The sequence below is a fragment of the Anopheles coluzzii genome, chromosome 3 (assembly GCF_943734685.1).
Source record: "Anopheles coluzzii chromosome 3, AcolN3, whole genome shotgun sequence".
NCBI classification, from domain to species: Eukaryota; Metazoa; Arthropoda; class Insecta; order Diptera; family Culicidae; genus Anopheles; species Anopheles coluzzii.
Genome location: NC_064671.1, coordinates 56423679 through 56443258, shown reverse-complemented (window position 1 = coordinate 56443258; position 19580 = coordinate 56423679). Strand labels below are relative to the sequence as shown.

The 19580-nt window shown below is 42.3% G+C and overlaps 5 protein-coding genes and 1 long non-coding RNA gene across 6 annotated transcripts; 3 read left to right on the top strand and 3 right to left on the bottom strand.

Annotated features, from left to right (window-relative positions):
* The first annotated feature begins 7273 nt into the window (after positions 1–7273).
* Positions 7274–9784, top strand: LOC120955135 (uncharacterized). The gene is made up of 5 exons (XM_040375669.2): positions 7274–7923; positions 7986–8261; positions 8341–8643; positions 8986–9150; positions 9228–9784. The coding sequence occupies exons 1-5, from the start codon at positions 7798–7800 to the stop codon at positions 9579–9581; spliced, it is 1224 nt and encodes a 407-aa protein (XP_040231603.2). The 5' UTR covers positions 7274–7797; the 3' UTR covers positions 9582–9784.
* On the bottom strand, positions 9641–11032 carry LOC120955137 (protein crossbronx homolog). The gene is made up of 4 exons (XM_040375671.2): positions 10705–11032; positions 10570–10634; positions 10372–10475; positions 9641–10302 (listed from the first exon to the last, which is right to left on the bottom strand). The coding sequence occupies exons 1-4, from the start codon at positions 10770–10772 to the stop codon at positions 9853–9855; spliced, it is 687 nt and encodes a 228-aa protein (XP_040231605.2). The 5' UTR covers positions 10773–11032; the 3' UTR covers positions 9641–9852.
* Positions 11033–11299: 267 nt separating this feature from the next.
* LOC120955136 (viral IAP-associated factor homolog) lies at positions 11300–12381 on the top strand. The gene is made up of 2 exons (XM_040375670.2): positions 11300–11510; positions 11615–12381. The coding sequence occupies exons 1-2, from the start codon at positions 11505–11507 to the stop codon at positions 12305–12307; spliced, it is 699 nt and encodes a 232-aa protein (XP_040231604.2). The 5' UTR covers positions 11300–11504; the 3' UTR covers positions 12308–12381.
* A 318-nt stretch (positions 12382–12699) lies between these two features.
* LOC120955138 (alpha-endosulfine) lies at positions 12700–15354 on the bottom strand. The gene is made up of 3 exons (XM_040375672.2): positions 15133–15354; positions 14166–14284; positions 12700–14083 (listed from the first exon to the last, which is right to left on the bottom strand). The coding sequence occupies exons 2-3, from the start codon at positions 14235–14237 to the stop codon at positions 13766–13768; spliced, it is 390 nt and encodes a 129-aa protein (XP_040231606.1). The 5' UTR covers positions 14238–14284; positions 15133–15354; the 3' UTR covers positions 12700–13765.
* Positions 15355–16136: 782 nt separating this feature from the next.
* Positions 16137–18170, bottom strand: LOC125907446 (uncharacterized). Its single transcript, XR_007452652.1, has 3 exons — positions 17105–18170; positions 16784–17020; positions 16137–16717 (listed from the first exon to the last, which is right to left on the bottom strand). It is a non-coding gene; the product is annotated as an uncharacterized LOC125907446 (long non-coding RNA).
* A 399-nt stretch (positions 18171–18569) lies between these two features.
* On the top strand, positions 18570–19548 carry LOC120958457 (tubulin polyglutamylase complex subunit 2). The gene is made up of 3 exons (XM_040381287.2): positions 18570–18664; positions 18726–18893; positions 18959–19548. Exons 1-3 carry the CDS (start codon positions 18586–18588, stop codon positions 19546–19548), a joined length of 837 nt encoding a protein of 278 aa, XP_040237221.1. The 5' UTR covers positions 18570–18585.
* Positions 19549–19580: the final 32 nt, after the last annotated feature.

Sequence of the window (19580 nt, the reverse complement as noted above, 5' to 3'; positions counted from 1 at the left end):
GATGGTACCAAGCGGTACAAGACGAACTAAACTCCATGAAGGTCAACGATGTGTGGAAGCTGAAGGTGTGTCCAGCCGGTGTGAAACCGCTAAAAACTAAGTGGGTGGAGTACAACCGTAATCGTGGCGAACTGAAGCTGGCACAGGAGGCAGCTGCAAACAAATTTTTAGAATAATTTGGAATATCGGAATGTAATCCAGCGAAGACCCCGATGGAGAAAGTGTTGAACGCAGTCAATGTCAATCATTCGCTGAGTAAAACAAAAGAGGACAAACCAATTTGTTCTGCTGCGCAAATCCACGTTTTATTCACATCTATTTTATCCACACACGGAAGCTGTCAGCGCGGCTCGATGACCGCTAAAACACAGTTCAATGTCTTAGCCATATTATGGCGTGGAAACACCGTTCAGAGGAACAGGGTTTATAGGAACAGGGTTCTTCGGCATGACTTCCAACACTCCTCCTCATGTCGAAGAATTTCTCTCCTCAGTTATTCTAACTTCAGCATCTTACGAAACATGTCATGTTTCTGCGGACCTAATGGTTTAGTCATTATATCTGCAACCATGACAGTCGTAGAGCAATATTCCAAAACAATTTCCTTCTTCTCACAAAGTTCTCTTATAAACCGCTCTCGGGTATCTATGTGCTTCGATTTCCGACTTATTCTGTCTGTTTTTACAAAGGCGATACAACCTTGGTTATCTTCTTTGATTGTAGTCGCGTTCAATTGATCTTCTCCAAAATCTTTAATCAGCTGCCTTAGCCACATTGCTTTTTGGCATGCTTCCGAAAGTGAAACATATTCAGCTTCCATAGTTGATAATGTCACACACGATTGACGACGGCTATACCATGATATTGTACCACCTTCAAACGTGAATACAAATCCAGCTGTTGAACGTCTACTTTCTGAATCGCCTGCCCAATCGGCATCGGAATATCCGATCAGGCCTTGGTTTTTGAATCCACCAAGATGCAAGAAATACTCTTTTGTTCCTTTTAGATAACGAAGTATGCGTTTGGCAGCTATCCAATCTTGTTGCGATGGCGATGAAAACTTTCTGCCCAGTATAGCTACTGTCGCCGCAATATCTGGTCTGGTCATAACGGACAGATATAGCAATCCACCCACTAGACTTCGATACATTGTAGCATCTTCGAAATTATCTGCATTGGCACTTTGTTTCAGGTATCCAGGGTCCATTGGTGATCTAGCAACTTTAGCTTCTTGCATTCCGTGATCCGTTAGTAATTTTTCTATAAACTGTTTAAGCCGAATTCCATATACTCCATCGGTACATATCACTTCCATTCCTAAAAAGTGACGTATTTCGCCCAAGCAATTAATTTCAAATTTCTTGCTTAAATGATCGTATATCTTCTTGGCCTTTACTTCGTCTGCTGCTGCGATCAGTATGTCGTCCACATAGACTAATAAGAAGATATGTTGACCACCATGAATCGACTTGACAAATAAACATTGATCTGCGAAAGAGGATTTGAAACCTAAATTTGTAAGTACTTCATTTAGCGTCTTATGCCAACAACGAGCTGATTGATGTAGTCCATATATACTACGTTTCAATCGACACACTAGCTCCTCCTGTCCTTGAGCTTCAAACCCAGGTGGTTGATGCATATATACTTCATCTTCTAATATTCCATTAAGGTATGCGGTTTTGACATCATAATGACGTACTGTTAGCTTTTGCTTCCAAGCAATTACGAGAAAAGTTCGCAAGGTAGTGTGACGGGTAACGGGTGCATACACTTCTTCATAATCCAGTCCATATTGTTGTTTATAGCCTTGCGCGACCAGTCTGGCTTTATGTTTAACTATTTCATCATCTTGATTCTTTTTGATTTTGAAAACCCATTTCGAACCTATTACCGTTTTACCCTTTGGAAATGGTACGAGTTCCCAAGTATTGTTTTGTTTGTGAGAGTTAATTTCTTCTTCCATCGCATTTTTCCAATTTGGTTCTTTCATTGCTTCGCGGTAATTAACTGGTTCTTCTTTCGCGCAAGCTGCTACTCCCATGGCTAAATCAAGGATATAATCGTTTAAATGTTTAGGTAGTTTTACTTTTCTCTTTTCTGGTGGTAACTGTTCTTTAGTTGTTTGAATATTAGTTTCAGCATCCGTGAATTCATCATTAGAATCATCCTTAACCGTTTGATCATTACTGGTTTCTGATGGCTCCTCCAAGAATGATTCAATATTAAATTCTTCCGAAGTTTCTTCTTTATCTTCAATAAAACGAACATCTCGGCTTATGGTGATTTCATCAGTTTCTAAATCAACAAAACGATATCCTTTATGTTCTAAGGAATATCCAACGAACGTTAGTTTTCGGGCTTTATGATCGAGCTTGCTTCGTTTTACATCGGGTATATGTACATACGCTTGACTTCCAAAAAGGCGAATATGGCTCAAATCTGGCTTTCGACCCCACCACAATTCATAAGGTGTTTTAGGAACAGTTCTCGACGGAAGCCGATTTATAAGATAGGTAGCTGTTTGAACGGCTTCTCCCCAGAAACGCTTGTCTATGTTTGCATCCAGCAACATACAGGTAGCCATTTCAGTGATAGTTCTATTTTTACGTTCACCCACACCATTGGACTGAGGTGAATATGGTGTGGTGTACTGTGGCTTTATACCCTCTTCTTTATAAAATTTACGTAGCTCTGTATTATTAAATTCTCCACCACCATCTGAACGAATAACCCGAGGCTTACGTCCAAAATTGTTTTCTACCCATCGTACATATTCTTTAATATTTTCTACTGCATCAGATTTGTTTTTCATTAAGTATGTAACTGTATATCTACTGAAATCATCAGTAATGTGCATCATGTAACGGTTACCGCTGGGTGTTTCAGTTTTCGATGGCCCCCATACGTCGGTGTGCACTAAATCAAGAATTTTGTTTGATTTTCTGTCAGAGACGGTTGGAAAGGGAGATCTACATGATTTACCTTTCATGCAACATTCACATGTTATTCTTAAACCACAATCACTCACCCTTATTCCGGTTCCTAGATCTTCTCTATACATTCTCTCAATCGCTGACCAGTCACGATGCCCAAGCCGTCTATGCCATTGATGTTGACAATCTGTTTTGTGTTTTACCAGTAATGCAGTCATCGAGGTTTCTACCTCGTCTAGAAAATATAACCCACCGTTTATAGATCCTGTAGCGACCACTGCACCACCGGCACTCACAATTTGACATCCCTTTTCATTGAATGTCACTTCCAGGTTCTTTTGTGCTAATTTCCCAACAGAAAAAAGATTAGTCGAGAGCCCGGGTACGAATCTAACATCATTCATTTCGATTTGCATTATTTTGCCGGAACCATCAATGCCCTGTACAATACCTTTTCCTTCGCCACGAATTTGTGATTTGTTACCGTCGGCCATGGTGATGAATCCACCTTCGTATTCATCTAATGATGTAAAAAATGATCGATTATTGGTCATATGCGCACTAGCGCCACTGTCGATGACCCAGCTATGCGACTTTTCTATTCTGCCCACCGTGAACGCTATTGTTCGCGAGTCGCTTTGTGCTGCTTTTGCTCTTCCGGAATTATTACCGGCACTAGTAGATTGCTCTTCATTTTTCTTGATAGCCAAAAATTTCCTACAATTCTGCTTGAAATGGCCTGGTTTCTTGCAGAAATGGCATGTGCGTACCCTACCACCTAATTGATTATTGAATGGCTTACCCTCAGCAGATCGCATAGCCTTTTCAGTTTTAGAAGATTCACCTTCTCGTCTTTCCATTTGACGATTATATTCATCGATAAGTTTAGATTTTACTCCTTCAAGAGATATGTCTTTGTCTGAACGACTATCTAACGCTGTAACTAAACCATCATACGAAGCTGGTAAACTGCGCAATAACATGCACACTTTTGTATCTTTATCTAATGCTGTACCTGCAGCTTCGAGGCGGTCGAATAAATCGTCGAAAATGCGCAGGTGATCTTCCACGTTACCTTGTGTTGCCAGGTTTGTCGCACATAATTTCTTCAAAAGAGATACTCGAACAGATCGTGTCGTTTTCTGGTGGTATGTTTTCAATTTATCATAAACGTCGTGTGCAAACACGGAATTCTTCACCAGTGGTAATTGGCTATCGTCGATTAGTAATATTATTGTGGCCTTTGCTTTTCGGTCTGTTGTCTTCCAAAACGGGGTGCGCTCGATTTCTGGGGGAATGGGTGATTCTACAACATCCCACAAATTTTCTCGACTCAGAAGCATTTCTATCCGAATACTCCATGTTTGCCAGTTGCTCCCATTTAGCTTATCGATTGTGAATTTTGTCTCACTCATTTTTCACGTCGTAGCAGCACTGATTTTACAATGTGAAAAGAAATCACTATCCGGCTCTTCTCGGCCGAATCTTTCAGCTGAATGTAATACTCTTGTTTTAAGTCAACTTGCTGGGTCCATAACCTGTTGAACGCAGTCAATGTCAATCATTCGCTGAGTAAAACAAAAGAGGACAAACCAATTTGTTCTGCTGCGCAAATCCACGTTTTATTCACATCTATTTTATCCACACACGGAAGCTGTCAGCGCGGCTCGATGACCGCTAAAACACAGTTCAATGTCTTAGCCATATTATGGCGTGGAAACACCGTTCAGAGGAACAGGGTTTATAGGAACAGGGTTCTTCGGCATGACTTCCAACAGAAAGGACTTCAGTTGAGTTGCAAAGGATATCATACTGCACAGCCATATCAAGAGTCGCTAGGCAGTTTGATGTATCAAATGCTATGTGTGCGACCTGATTTGTGCTATCCCGTAGCTTACATGGAACGATTTCAACAATCACCAAAGGAAGACCATTGGCAACCGATAAGATTGAACCGATAAGTACTGCTGAACAGCATCCGCATGGAAACATATTAACTAAAGCTGTTGTAATAAAACCTTCAGTAAGAACAGACGTCTTTAGAATCATTCCAAAGATTCATTCAGATTCAGGAATCTGAATCAGATTGACCCATCACTAGACCGACAGCGCAACTGCCACGGCAAGGCCAGGGGTCGGCACGTCTGCTCACTACAATAATAATAAAAACAAACGTTTTTAAGCTGTCTATATATTTTATTTTATTTGGAGACGCTAAAAAACCACTCACTTGTCTCCGGGTTTAGCGAAAGAGTGAGAAAGGTTCAAAGCCCTAGCCACAATTGGGATATTTCGGGCGATAAAGCCAAATCGCTGCGAACGCATCCTTTCGGTGGCGTCCTCTACCGATAAACATTGGAAACCAGGCTGCATGATCGAATCGATCGTTAATATTTATTAACAAGCGTATTTCGGAGAATATCTGTAGTGTACTCGGGCAGGTAGTTATGTAAGGGATACAAATTGAAATAAATTAAAAATTAGTTAGCACGTAGTAAAAGGCATATTGACTAACGACAATTGTAGACAAAGATATACGCTTTTTATTCAGGGGATGAGCAATCTCCCTCACAAAATGCATAGCATACCCGGGTAAGTCGTTATAAAAGTAAAGTTGTAGTTTTGGTTATACATATGACAGCAGATAATAATAGCGATTACGTCCCCAAGTACCTAGCCTATATAGGCATTTTAAGAACCGTAATGAAAAGGCTTGCGTGTGCATTTTTTTTTTCATCTGGGCTATCAACTGAAGCTTGCACTAACCGTCACTGTAGCGCTTTATTTTTACAATATTTTTAAAATTCAAATTGTGTGATTAAAATAGTGTACTACAAGAATAATTGATGTTTTAACAAACCAAAAATGGGAAGAAAAAATCAATATTGATATTATATGATTATACGCCAATGATTGATTGGACGAGACACGGCCAGTTAAACCGGCTGTTGGAGCTATAAATTCGGCGACCGTTTTTACTAGAGTAGAGTAAATTTGGGGACGATCCCGTGGCACAGTCATCAACTCATACAACTTAACAACATACCCGTTGTGGTTTCAAAACTAGAATTGTACCGTCCCTCCGTAGCGCAAGGGCTAAATTATTCGGCTGCGTGGTATTGAATAAAATCTCGAAAGCCTGTATAGGGCCGCCGGAGGCATGTTCCGGTGGGTCGTTTACGGCAAATAGAAGACTAATTAATTTCTTGTTGCTGCTGGAATAGACATGGTGGAACGGCGCAAAGCTATATTTTGATCAAATTCCCATAACATACAAGCACGGTCCCTTAATCGGAACCAGTAGGGACATAGGCACCGTGCTCATAGTCACACGAGATCATCAATCATCTGTATGTCTGGTTGCTGCAGATACTCCCGCATGTAGCGAAACGTGTGACGCGAAACATTATTTTTGGCTGAATGCATGCTTCCATTATCAGGTCTTGCTTCTTCGGGGGGGTAAAAACACCCCGTAGACATGTGTGGTTGCTTTAAACTGGTTATCTCTCGTGTTGCTTACTCGATGAAAAGAAGTTGCGGCAAGATTTGTTCACGAGGAAGACTCAATAGCCGAATTATACCTTTCCTACCGCCGCCCGGGAGGAAGTGCGTTGCCAGTCAGCCTCATAATTGTTGCCGCCTGCCACATTTGCTTGCTGGCCGGCCGCGTGCTTATCGATTGTACGTCACTTAGTTCCGACGGCTGATTAAATTGGCGCGGGGTTTCGGACAGTATTGACCCACCAGTTTTATAACTCATCACCGTCACCCGGCAATCGTCAAGGGTGATAATTGTATTACTGATCTCGTTCCCGCTGCGCTTCACGTGAAGGCTGATAAGCTAGCCGCCGGCCAATGGGCTTAGTTTAAAAAAAACCCGAAGATGCTCATAAAGCATTCCGGGATCGTTGGAACGTCCAACGCCGCAGAAGTGTTTGAATAAACGACATGGAAAAATGCTGCAATGGATTTCCTTTTCAAATTTCTGTGTGATTCACTGATTCGGTGTTGCTTTGCTTCTACGTGTAAGCAGCATTGCATCACAGTAAACGATCAAGTTTTGCCAATCTTAGAAGCTGTCTAGTGGACGCCACCTCTCGGGTGGGTAGCACAACAATTGTAAAGAATTGGTACATCAATCAAGTGGCTGGAGCACTCGCGGCGCTAATCCTTAAAAACTGGCGTACGGCACACATTCGACACGATTGGTGGCATAAGATTTCAAGTGGACATTCTGATTGGATTTCGCAACATTTATCAGTACGGAGCTTCTGCAAAGGAGGGCGTCGTATGGGCACTTCAGACAGTGACACTGAGAAAGGGCGCGACAGGTGATGTTCTTGCGTTCTAACGCGATTAATGGCACCACGAAAACATAACGTCCTTACGAAGACACGAAAATAAATCACAGCAGACTCAGCCCTTGCAGCTCTTCGTTGATCGGTTCGGGGATTCTGACTCGTGTACATTCCGTACCATTACGCTGTGTGTGCTGGTGAAGCACTGGTATCGAGTTATCAGTGCCCTAGGATTAATCGTTCGTCATTTGACGATAACGCCTCCGGTAGGTCAATATCATTTGCTGCGGATTTTTTCGGTTTGTCGTAAGAAAGTTTGCCAGATCCGTTCGTGCGCGGCGAATAGATAACGTTGCGCCATTTATCACCTGCCCATCGTACACGAATTAAAGCTACAGCAGAGGGTGGTTTTATTTCACGGTGGGGTGTATTTGTTTCTATGTAGTACGCGTATCGATTCGCGAAGCCGAACTCAGTCAGTCAGTCAGTCCGGAGAATCCGTTCATTGCGATACACGGAACGCGAGCGGCTCCGTTGAAATCTATCCGTCCGCACTCACGATGGCTTTAGGTAACGCCCTGTACCCGCTGACCGCTACGGTGTTTCTCTGTGTCGTCGGTTTTGCAACGTCCTCCAACGAGAACAGCCGATTCTTGATCAATAGCAGACTAGAGGTCAACGTTAAGGTAAGCATGCAGTGTTTGTCTCAATACATAATTTCGTACATCCCTACCGGTGGGTTCTCCAGTCCTTACTAGGTGAAATTTGTGGAACCAACTCATCCCTGCTCAGCATCGGCGTGAAATCGCTCAGCAATGAGTATAGCGACCGCACAGTCGAGAACTTGTGTGGCAATGAAACTACGGAAGTGTTGCTGTGGATACCAGTCGGAAACTTTGGAAATCTAGCCGAGTTAGGATTGTCCAGTCGCTACTTGGGCAAGGGCGCTGGTGACGAAGATTTCGCCGAGTACTGCAGCTATGACGTAACGACCAAATCCTGCACTACTGATAACGGTGCCGTGGTGAGTGTTGTGAAAGAGCCGATATCTCGAAGCATTATGTACCAACCGATCATGTCGTTCTTTTTTTCTTCTTCCACAGGAAGGGTCAATTCTGCTGCTGGCGGAGAAATTCCCCGAACGATATGAGCTGCGCGATCTGGTGTACAAAAAGTGGCGAAACTCTACCCACCTCGGTGCACCGATTCTGGCCTATGGAACGTTGAAGAATCGCGAACCCGCCTACAAGTACGTTGATCAGGATATTTCTTATCTGGCGGATACACGCATCGAGTACGTCCTACCGGCAACCGTTACACACGGCATTCCGCTATCGGTGTACCGCGGTAAAACGGAATCCTACAAGCTAGTCGCGGGCGAAACTTACTACAGCAGAATTTTTAAGGTAGGTTAAAAACATGGCTGATAATGTACATGTGTATGTTCGTCATATGTTTCTTCGTCTGTTTATCTCCTTATCTACGAGGGATGTACCAGCAAAGGTAGTAAAAAGCTGAACGTTTTACTACAGTCTGGCATACCGTTATGGAATTGATAATATCGAATATTTACTCTGGTTGTACAATCGAACCAATAGTCATATTCATACAGGGAAACGATGTTACAAATGGGGGTAAAACTCATACGCTCACCATACTACATGTTAAATAGATTGTACGAAAAGTTGTTGATTGCTTGTGATCTAGAAATAATAATTGGTGCTTATGATTTAATACTTTCGCTGCAGACTATCAACGCTATCCGTTACATGAGCCCTTACTCCACTATCAATGTCACTGTCATTGGATCCGAAGGCCGGGACTATCGTGAATTCCGCGCCAAATTGGTTACCGTGTACACCGATGAGGAGGGTTACGGGTGGTCGAAATCACTATCGTCGATAGAAGCTGCGGTATGATTGCTGAATATTCCACAATTAACGCGAATTAGGACGAACACCAAAAATATTCAATTAATTCATTTCTTTAGATGATTGAAACCAAGCTAACCGAGACGCATGTAGAGTATGCACTGCCCGTGAACTTGTACGATACGCAGCCACCGGTACTATCGCCGCTTCTGCCCGCTCTCAATGAAGGTAACAGTATCGTCGATAAAGGCCAGCAGCCGGCAAAGGGAATTGTAGCGAAACCAGAAAACATTCACATCCATATCAGCGAGCTAGACTTTGGACAGGCGTATCCAGGATTCCGTAACGTAGCCATCGGTGCTGCAATTTTGTTCTTCTCCGTCCTTGGAGTGGCGATCATCGATATGATAAGACGCACTATCGCTAACCGACGCGCCAAACGATTGCATCTCGGCAAGTACAGTCGAACGTAAAGGCGCATACGGTTGCGTAAAAGATATCGTAGCACATCAATCATTGCCGAGCGTTAGGGTTATGTTAAAATCTTCGTAGTGCGTTACGCATTTTATTAGCACGTTCATTGCAGCATTCACAAGTATTAGTAAGTAGTTTACCAAACTTTTCTGTGACTCGCCGAGTGTATTAAACGTTGGAATAAAACAATAAAATTATTTAACTACGCTTTCTTCGAATTTGCACGCTGGTCTGACCTGCCGACGGTTGCGTTGTGCCGACGGGTTAGGATTATTTGCTGAGCGGTTGATAAAAACCCTTCCGTACCCAAGACAGACCAGAGGAAGGAGGTGTCGTTACCTCGGTTGGTTTGTCTTCTTTCATCGACTGCAGCACCGGCCCATGGACGTCGGGGTTGAACCGATCGAAGCAAATATAGAACCGATCCGGCTGTGCTGGCAGGTCGTACAGCTTCCGTTGGCTATCCTCTACGCATTGCTCTACACGCAGCAGAAATTCGGCACGATTCTCCATTAGCAATTGGTATGCCTCGTTGTTAACAACGTGCTCCGACGGTATCGTATGATCATCGAGATTTTGTAAGATAAACTGTACAAACTTCAGCATTTGCCATATATGACTGTCCCCTGATTGCCACTTGGGAAATGTGTCCGATAGGTTGAGCACTCCATCGCTGGGATTGACCATTGGATGGAACACATCACTTTGGAAAGCTACCACCTACAATTTTTGAAGGAACAGCAAGTGGTCTAATGCTGTTTAGAATGGTTTCGTGTTTGTGCTACTTACCGGAACTGTACTATCATTGGGAAATCGGTTGGGAAGGGATATTGTGAAACGAAACACGCCGTCTTTGTACATTCCACTTCGTACAAAAATTACGCCAAACCAAACTGGAAATATAGTGTTCGCATATATTGAATCAAAAATCAACGCCTAGTGCTGCAACGGTTCGTAAAGCCACGGGCGGAAGTTGCCACTACTTACGGAAGGGATTTTCGTACGATGGGGTTACGTAAATACCACCAAGATCTTCACTCTGCAGTCGTTCGCTGGAACGGAAAAGGGGAATTGAGATTACCTGAACACTGTCAGTGCAACAACAGTAGAGAGAATACTAACTATTCCGCTAAAATTTTGTACTCTTGCAGGACTGCTTCTAATAGCTTATCGTTTGCGTCGAGAGTCATCGCGCTGGTAATACGCAGGTGGTGCGCGCCCGTCCTTTCCTTTAAAACGATCAACTGACTGCACTGGCAATCGCAAACGGCAAAATAAACGGACGATTAGTTTGTACTTTCGTTCCCTTTGCTGGAGCTGTAAACTCTCATTGTACTATGTTAGTTCATAATAGATATTTGGGAGCAATCTATCGCGATTCAAAACTACGATCAAAACAAACATTTGGTTGTTAAATGGCTAAAGCAGGCTATGACGTTTCTTTGCTATAAAATCTACCCACCCCCTCACACATACAAATACACGTCTGATTCATACGGAAATGCAACATTGTGATCGCGTGGATGACAAACATTGGAAATAACAAACATTTTTCCCCTTTATCGGATATCTAAATCGATTACTGGCATCCGTATTGTTAAGCATTTGATTTCTGTATGATTTTTTCATGTTTTGTGAATCAAATAATTGCTTAGAGCAAGCAACAAGAATCGATGTAAGTTCGCCGACATTAAAAAAAGATAAATAACCTCACGTCAAAATCACGTTGGTTGACTCATAATATCGTGTGCAGGCCGCATGCATCGTTGCGTTCTCGTAGAGAAAAGAGTCCACTAAAATATACCTTTATTTCTACAAGTGTAAAATCGTACCGTCGTAGCAAGAGGGGAAACAGCTGCACATCAAACCTAAAGGACTTTCCCTCATAGCAGTGTATATTTGCTCACTTTTCCCATCTCACAATGCAGGCAAGTGTACTAAACTCCTGACCATTTATGGTAGTAAAATTAAGGGGCTACGTGCATTGGATGATCATTGACCTCATTTGTTGCATCTGTTGGTTTACTTGTAGGATCCTAACGAAGATACCGAGTGGAATGATATCTTGCGAGCAAAGGGCATCATACCGCAGAAGCCCAAGGAGAAAGAAATCACCGAAGATGAAATCATTGGCATGATCGAAAGCACCATCGCGGAGAAGCAGAATGGAAAAGACTTGTCGAAGCTCGATCTCGATGAGCTAGATGAGTTGGAGGACTCGGAGGACGAGGCGGTACTGCAGCAGTATCGGCAGAAACGCATCGCGGAAATGCAAGCGGCCGCCAGCAGGGCACGATTCGGCACGGTGCGGGAAATTTCGGGCCAGGACTACGTTGAGGAAGTGACGAAGGCGGGAGAAGGCATCTACGTTGTGCTGCACCTGTACAGCCGTGGTGTCCCGTTCTGTGCGCTCATTAACCAACATTTGACACAGCTGGCCGCGGCTTTTCCGATGACGAAGTTTGTACGTGCAATCGCCACCACGTGCATTGCCAACTATCCGGAACGAAATGTGCCGACCATCTTCGTGTACTACGAGGGCCAGCTGAAGAAACAGTTCATTGGGGCCGTCGAGCTTGGTGGACCTAATCTAACGTGCGACGAGCTGGAGTATATGCTCGGACAGGCCAAAGCAATTGAGAGTAATATCAAGGAGGACCCACGGGAGTCGAAAAAGATCAAAGACAAACTGTTTGCGGAACTATCGGACAACAATGATTGGTAGGAGGAGACCACGCGTCTTGTAAGATGTCGGCATTTTTCTACAAAATTTAATAAAAACGTCTGCTATTTATTGAATGCGAATACGTGTGGTTTTTCTATTGATATCACAAAATAGAACCACAGCAAAACATTAACTAAACACATTTATCTCCTCCAAAACAAAGTTACCAATTCACATATGCATAGGAATTACATCGTTTGGACTATAGGTAGAAGAAATAATCGTTCATGCAGATCCATCTGACTGCACCCAGCGCCATTACAGAATCTGCTGTAAAGACGCTGTCAATAGATAGAAACAACAAAATCATTTTAACAAACTTAATGTTCCATTTGCTCCAACATATCTATGTATTTTTCTCCATTAACAATGCATCGATAAAGTCAGATTGCTTAACAAAATACCTGTTACCATCAGTTTTTTTTTATTATTTGTGAGTGTGTTTCAATCCAATCCATTCCCTACAAAATACGACCCCGTGCATTTATGTTCAAAATGCGTACGCCTATGAACATATAATCGTTGCTGATTTTATCCATTTTGATCGAACATTGTTGCTTCCTATGCGTAGCACTTAGAAAGCTAGTATGATGTGGAGCTCCAAGTGTTATTCTGAGGATGGAAAGAGAGTGGGAAAGGGAGGGCGGGTTCGTGGGGAGGTGAATTGCGTATGACGGAGATGTATATTGGTGGATCCTGGCACGACGTTCTCTCTCTCTCTCGCTAGCTTACCTAAACACACATTACACCTAATAGCATACGTACACCGTCGGGGTTAGAACTTTCAGCTAACATTCCTACCATTCCATAATCCTACAACAGTATGTCGCACATGTTATTCTGCTTCAACATTCCCGTGAACTTTTCACTGAGGATTACAAGTACATTACCAATTATTAAAGATATATTTACCAATAACGCAGCAAAGGCGGGGGAGCGTAATCGTACAGTTAAGGGAGAACATATATGAACTTTTGTTTTTTAACTTTCAATCATCGATTTTTAGATTTTGACCGCAATTAAATCAATGCACATTTTTTTAGTGGTACTAGCTGCACTAGATTAAGTTTGACGACGGTTCGGTCCTAATAAGATGCTTTCCTTTCGTTCAACACTGGTGATAGATACAAACGGGTCCGATAGAATTTGAATCGCGGTAAAACTCAAGACACCGGGAAAGAATGAAATTACAATAATTCCTTACAATAGAAAAAGTAACACCACGGACGTAGTAGTGTGTTATAGAGCATTCGCTTGTGACATTGTGTACGTTCATGTACAGCAATTTTTTTCTTCTAGCCAAATCTCTTCTCAAAACTCAGCCTTGTGACGCTCCATTCCGTCAACCCATCCACAACTGACCGGCAGCTCTTCCCCTTAACCGTACAACATCCGCTCCCCCACGTTCTACCCACGATCACTCATTCGCACAAGATCACTGGAAACATTGCTGAAACTTTAACTTTGAAACTTGTTGCAGGTCTGAATGATGGACGTTTTTCGCACCGGCACCGTTTCGGGAGTCGGTATCGCTTCACCGGTTGGAACTTTGTTCGCAAACACCTGCTTTACACCGCCGCCCTTTTGTTTGGCCATCTGGTAATCGCCGGAGTCGAAATATTTTTGACCTTTCTGTAGACGCTTCTGCAGAAACGCAGAATGGCCGCCCAATCCGCGCGGACCGCCCATACCAACGTTTGAGCCGTACTTGGCCTTCATCTTTTCCTCTTCCTGCTTTTCCAGCTCACTGACCGACTGTTGTTGCTCCTGAGGGGTCTGTAATAGGTATTGCCAAGTGGTGAAAGACGGGTGGTCATGTTTTGCAAACAACGACATTTTTTTTAATAGAATTACTTACATCCTCAGATTGCTGATCTTCTGCTACCTCAGCAATAGCGGTCTGCTGTTCTGTGCTTTCTTCAGCGCTCATGATGCTTGTGATGCCCTGAACAATGCTGCTGTTACAATCTGTGAGAGCTGAAAAACAAGCACGAATTATTATAAACATGCATGTGACAACCTGCACTATACGCGGCTGCTTATGAAAGGAAGAAATAATCTATTTTCCAATAGGAAAAATAAACCAAGCAAACACCCATCAAAACATGTCTGAACATGTGCAGGATAGAATTTTACACGTTTCTAACATCTAGCCTCTCGACAAAAAAGTTTGTTTTTCATCGAACCCTGTATTTGACCAAAACTAAACAGTGAATTGTATCCATTCGACACTCGCAAATCGACTACTGAAGGGCATTGAGAATGGATATCCTTGGAACGGTAGCTTTATGTCAGTGTTGTACGCTTCAATTAGCTGCTGTGCAGTCAGGGCAAACTGTGCACGTATGAGCTTGTTTCAACTAAACTACCCTTCTAATCATATATTCCAAAATGCAATCTGGTGTGAGCATTGTGTTCGTTTGATCTCAACATTTTTGATTGATTATTGAACAACCACACATCTTTTCTGCGTAGGTTTTTATCAGCAGATGAGCATGGCGAGGTGCACAAACTTAGCATTTAATGTTGCTTTTTTCCTGGGCACTGAAGATACTCCTCTTATTTGGTGTTATTTATTTAAGATTAATACCACAGCTAAGATAACAAAATTACATTACACAAAAAAAAAGTTTTGCCAATCAGAACGCTTCAAACAGTCAGCTTTGCCTAGAAATATCCTTCAACATGTTTTAACCGCACACACACACTGGACGGACATGCAGGACGCATACGAAACGGCAATGGACGACGCGAACGATATGGATGCCGTAAGCTTGTTTTCTTCCACATACAGATGTTGAGTATTTACCGTGCACTCTACTTACATTGAGATCTTATGTACAATGTAGATATTATTTTCTTCGCACGGCAATTTTGTTAATCATACAAGGTAGAATATTACCAACTGTGATCGGGTTCTATAGAATAATATCGCAATACGCTGTGTGTTTCCCGTCGCGTAATTTTTTTTTCGCACTCTTGTTCTAGTTCTCTTGCTATGCGTTTTTTTTATGCGGCCTCGAACGGACACCGAAAATAGTTGTGACGGTTTTTGACGTTTCGAGCGAGGCTTCCCGCAAACCAAAAACCGGTTTTCGCGAGCTGGCTAACGCTCCAAATCGGTGTGATTTTCCCTCGCTGGCGATGCTTTTTGTAAGTAGTTGTGACGGTTGTTGACGTTTCGAGCGAGGGTTTTTGAGGGTTCAAGATGGCCGCCAAAAAGCTCGCACTGGTGTGCGATTGTGTTGGTAGACAAAGAAAAAAAATTAAAGGACCAAAAAAATAAATATAGTCCACTACCTCCCCCACTACCACATTTACCTCTCATGGTCCTGCATTTCATGTGTGTGCCCCATATTAGCATCTGCGATCCGCCATCTCACTTGCTCATACATGTTCCGCTATTGCATCAGCTGATCCGGTGGTGGCTTTTTTATGTACAGTATTCATTTGCGGGTGATCTTGACGCTGAGGGAATCGGGGAAAGCCGGCATTGATCCTTAAACGGTGCCTTTAGTCATGTATTTATTTTGTGCCAGTTGTGACGAGGCCATTTGTGTGCCATTAAACAAGCATAGGTGTAGGTGGAACTTAAATAAGAAAAAATGAACATTTTTCAAGATTATGCATGATACTCCACTCTATGTATGAAAGTAATATGTGATATTTCATTGTCATTTTCCGAGCAATGTCATCGGATAAAAATTACCTACCTTGCCTCAAGTTCATTTCAAGTTTGTCAAATGTTTCATTTTCCACAAATGACAAGTTAAAGGACATTTTTGTAAAATGTTACTGTTTATTGTATATTTCAATTTAAATTGCCAGCACGATTTTCGTCTTTAAACAAGACGCAGAAGAGTATCAAGTTGACATGCAAAAAGTGTGTCAACCGTTCTCCAGTTTGTTGGCTGCCTCCTTTCACACCTATCTTTGCCACCCACTTAGTCCAACCACCAAGTTCAGTTCGCATCCCACCATTAGTATTAACATATCAAATACTCTGAACATGTTAAAACTAGTGGTCGGACAAGGGATTCATTTTCCGGAGTCGAGTGCATGCCAATCGGAATCGATCTCAACCAGTGGGTACAGCAGGTGCGCATGTGTCCGGAGTTCTCATTACATGATTTCTCTACGCACTTTTTTTGTCAAACGAATTGGACTTTCCAGTCTGCTAGATCATGTTGTATCGAAAACATGATTAACCATTGTAGGATGGAATCGGATATTTTGACGGATATTTCCAGTAATTGAAAAGCGGACGCATGCGTTGTCAAAAGGTTGCTTGAATGCCACATGACGTACGACGCTGTGCGCAGAATCACACAGCAAGCTCGAGTGCTGAATTTGGTAGAGCAGCAACACTTGAATATCGCGAACAGATGAGCTCAACCGTAAGCAGTCCATCTAAAAGGAAGATGAGATAAACATGTAACCAAAAGTATGCACATATTTGTATACCTTTGTGGATACCTTCATTTCACGGAACACAGAGTGCAGCCCTTACAAAACATATCGGAAGCTACCTGTGGTTCTCCGCTTATCGGTGTCTTTCTTGCTTTCCGTCGATGTGAATGCCGGTAAATGACGACGTGGGAAACCGATGTTTGCAGTCATTGCGATTCTCCTGGCACACCAAAAACTCTCTTAGGTGGGGCCACAGCGCCGGATTTGTTCCGCCATGACGATACCGGTGGAAGGTTGGTTGCACTATAACAAACAAACACATCCGGATAAGCGTACCATGTAACACTACCGAACTAATACAACATAAAAATGCAGATCATCTCATACAGCGTCCCTCTTGTCGCACAGCATCACATTTTGTTCATCTGCAAGGTGAAGAATAGCACCCGTTGTCAATCTGTTGTTTAAACGGCGTTGCGCAGCATTCCTACGTTCCTTACTCATTAATTTAAAAGCATTTGCACTAAACTGTAGCCAATTTCAGTGAAAAATATCAACATAATTGTGCATATCTAATTCACATAATCGCCGAGTTAGTTATCGTTTTTTCACGCTTCCTCATGAGCGAAAGAGACAGCACGACAAATCGAGCGACAATAATCACACCTACACAACGAAAAGCATATGGACAAAGGTTGACGAAGTGCTTAGAGCGAAGTGGGAGAGGGAGAGCACAAAAGCTCACCTCAAACAAGCACTGTAAACTAATACAGGGTTTCACACTTTATCTCAAGACCGCGGGACCCCTTCCCGAATTTGTCTTAGCCAAAGCCAAGATTGCGGTATGATGCTTGAAATCGTTGATGATACCTGAAAACGTTGATGATACCTGAATTCATCGGATGCAATGCTGAATCTGCGGCACATTTCTCGAAACACACTGGTCCGCGCCGAGGACATGCGGTCGAATATTTTTTTACACGGATAACCTTTGTGTACATCAGTCTATTAGAAACACTCAATTATCCTTTTCGTTTTTTTACCAAAAAAGACAATTTAATAAAATGAGTGAATGCATATTTGTTTAATTAAAATATTTACAAGTGTTAAGAAAGTAGTTTGAACTGTTTAAATAATCTTTTCTGGTAAAAACACGAAAAAATAATTCACTGTTTTCAGTACACTGATGTACACAAAGGTTATCCGTGTAAAAAAATATTCGACCGCATGTCCTCGGCGCGGACCAGTGTGTTTCGAGAAATGTGCCGCAGATTCAGCATTGCATCCGATGAATTCAGGTATCATCAACGTTTTCAAGCATCATACCGCAGTCTTGGCTTTGGCTTAGACAGATTCGGGAAGGGGTCCCGTGGTCTTGAGATAAAGTGTGAAACCCTGTAAAGGACAGCTAGAGAAAATGAGCGAGATGCAGCTATTTTCGAACGTCAAAAACTCTCGCCTTGCTCTGTGGGTCATTTTCGAAACAGATGAAGTTCGAAATGCAATTATCAAGAAAATAACTACTGTATTATTTGCACTCAAGTAACAAGTACGAGCAATTGCAAATGTTCAAAATTTCTATTTAAAATTCGTTAACAAAAGCAAAATAAAAATAAACAGGAAAATGCTGATCGCTCTAAAGTTCCGGAGGATTGTTTTATTAGAATCGTATGCAAAGACTTAATAATCACTTCAGACTACAGTGTTTGGAATGGAATATTCCGATTTCCAAATAAGGTGTGTGTATCAGTATGTATTCTGTGGTTTGGATGTCACGCACATTGCGATACCTTTTAAGTTCGTTGGTTACCTTAGCAACGTTCACATTTCCACTGTTTATTAGTGTCCTTAGGTCGATTTCTTTCATAATGGCCGGTCTTAAAATCGGAAATGATACGGAAGATATGTTTTACGAAAATCTTTCCTTGGGATTAGCAAAAGTGTTGAGTAAGTCACTGGTCATGGAAAAGAGGTTGCGTTCGTTATACCTCATTTATTTTCATTATAGATAATATTCCAAGAATAACCAACGTGACGCTCGAGAAACGGCTGCCATGCGAAAAGGCTCAAGTTACAGCATGGGAATCGAGGCACAATGTTTATCTTCCGGACGACATGAAGCGATTTTATCTTTCTACGGATGGATTCAATTTTTACTGGAGCTACCAATATTCGCGTGAGTCTTGAAGATTATTTATAATCCTTCAGAATTAATTTACCAATTCTTTTCTTTACTTCCAGCCAATGATGTAAGACGTGTTGGTCACATACACTTTCCACATTTAATACAGATAACTTTGGTAAGGGACAACATTGACACCATCCTAACCGTTAGTCCAAATACGACTCTCACAGTTCCACCCATCATCCGGCAATCGAATTACGTTGATCTTAGCTCGGGAAACCTCGATCACCTTAATCTGAATTCAAGAAGCAAAATTTTTGAGCTCAGCACGATTGCAAACCTGGCCAAGGTGTGTCTTGTGTACGAAACTCCGGAAAGTTCAAGCCCAAAAATATTTCTCCTCGAGACAAATTCGTTACGTTGGCAATTTCTTGCAGAATCGTTCACAGAGTACTTGCGAATGAGCATTGCTCATCTGGGGCTACCGTACTGGGAACTGTGCTTCTCCAGCTGTGGTTTGCCTGCTTGGACTGAGCAACTGTTTCTGCTACTAGCACCGCATCTTTTAGAGAAAAATGATAATCGAAGGCTTAAAAATATAGTTTGCATTAATGAGAATCCTCCATATAATGTACTAGATCCGGCCGTGTTTCGGACAAAGCTTCGCTGCTCGCGTCAGACACAGAAAATGCGTTTGAATAATTAGATACTTTGTATACGGGTATATTTTCACTACTA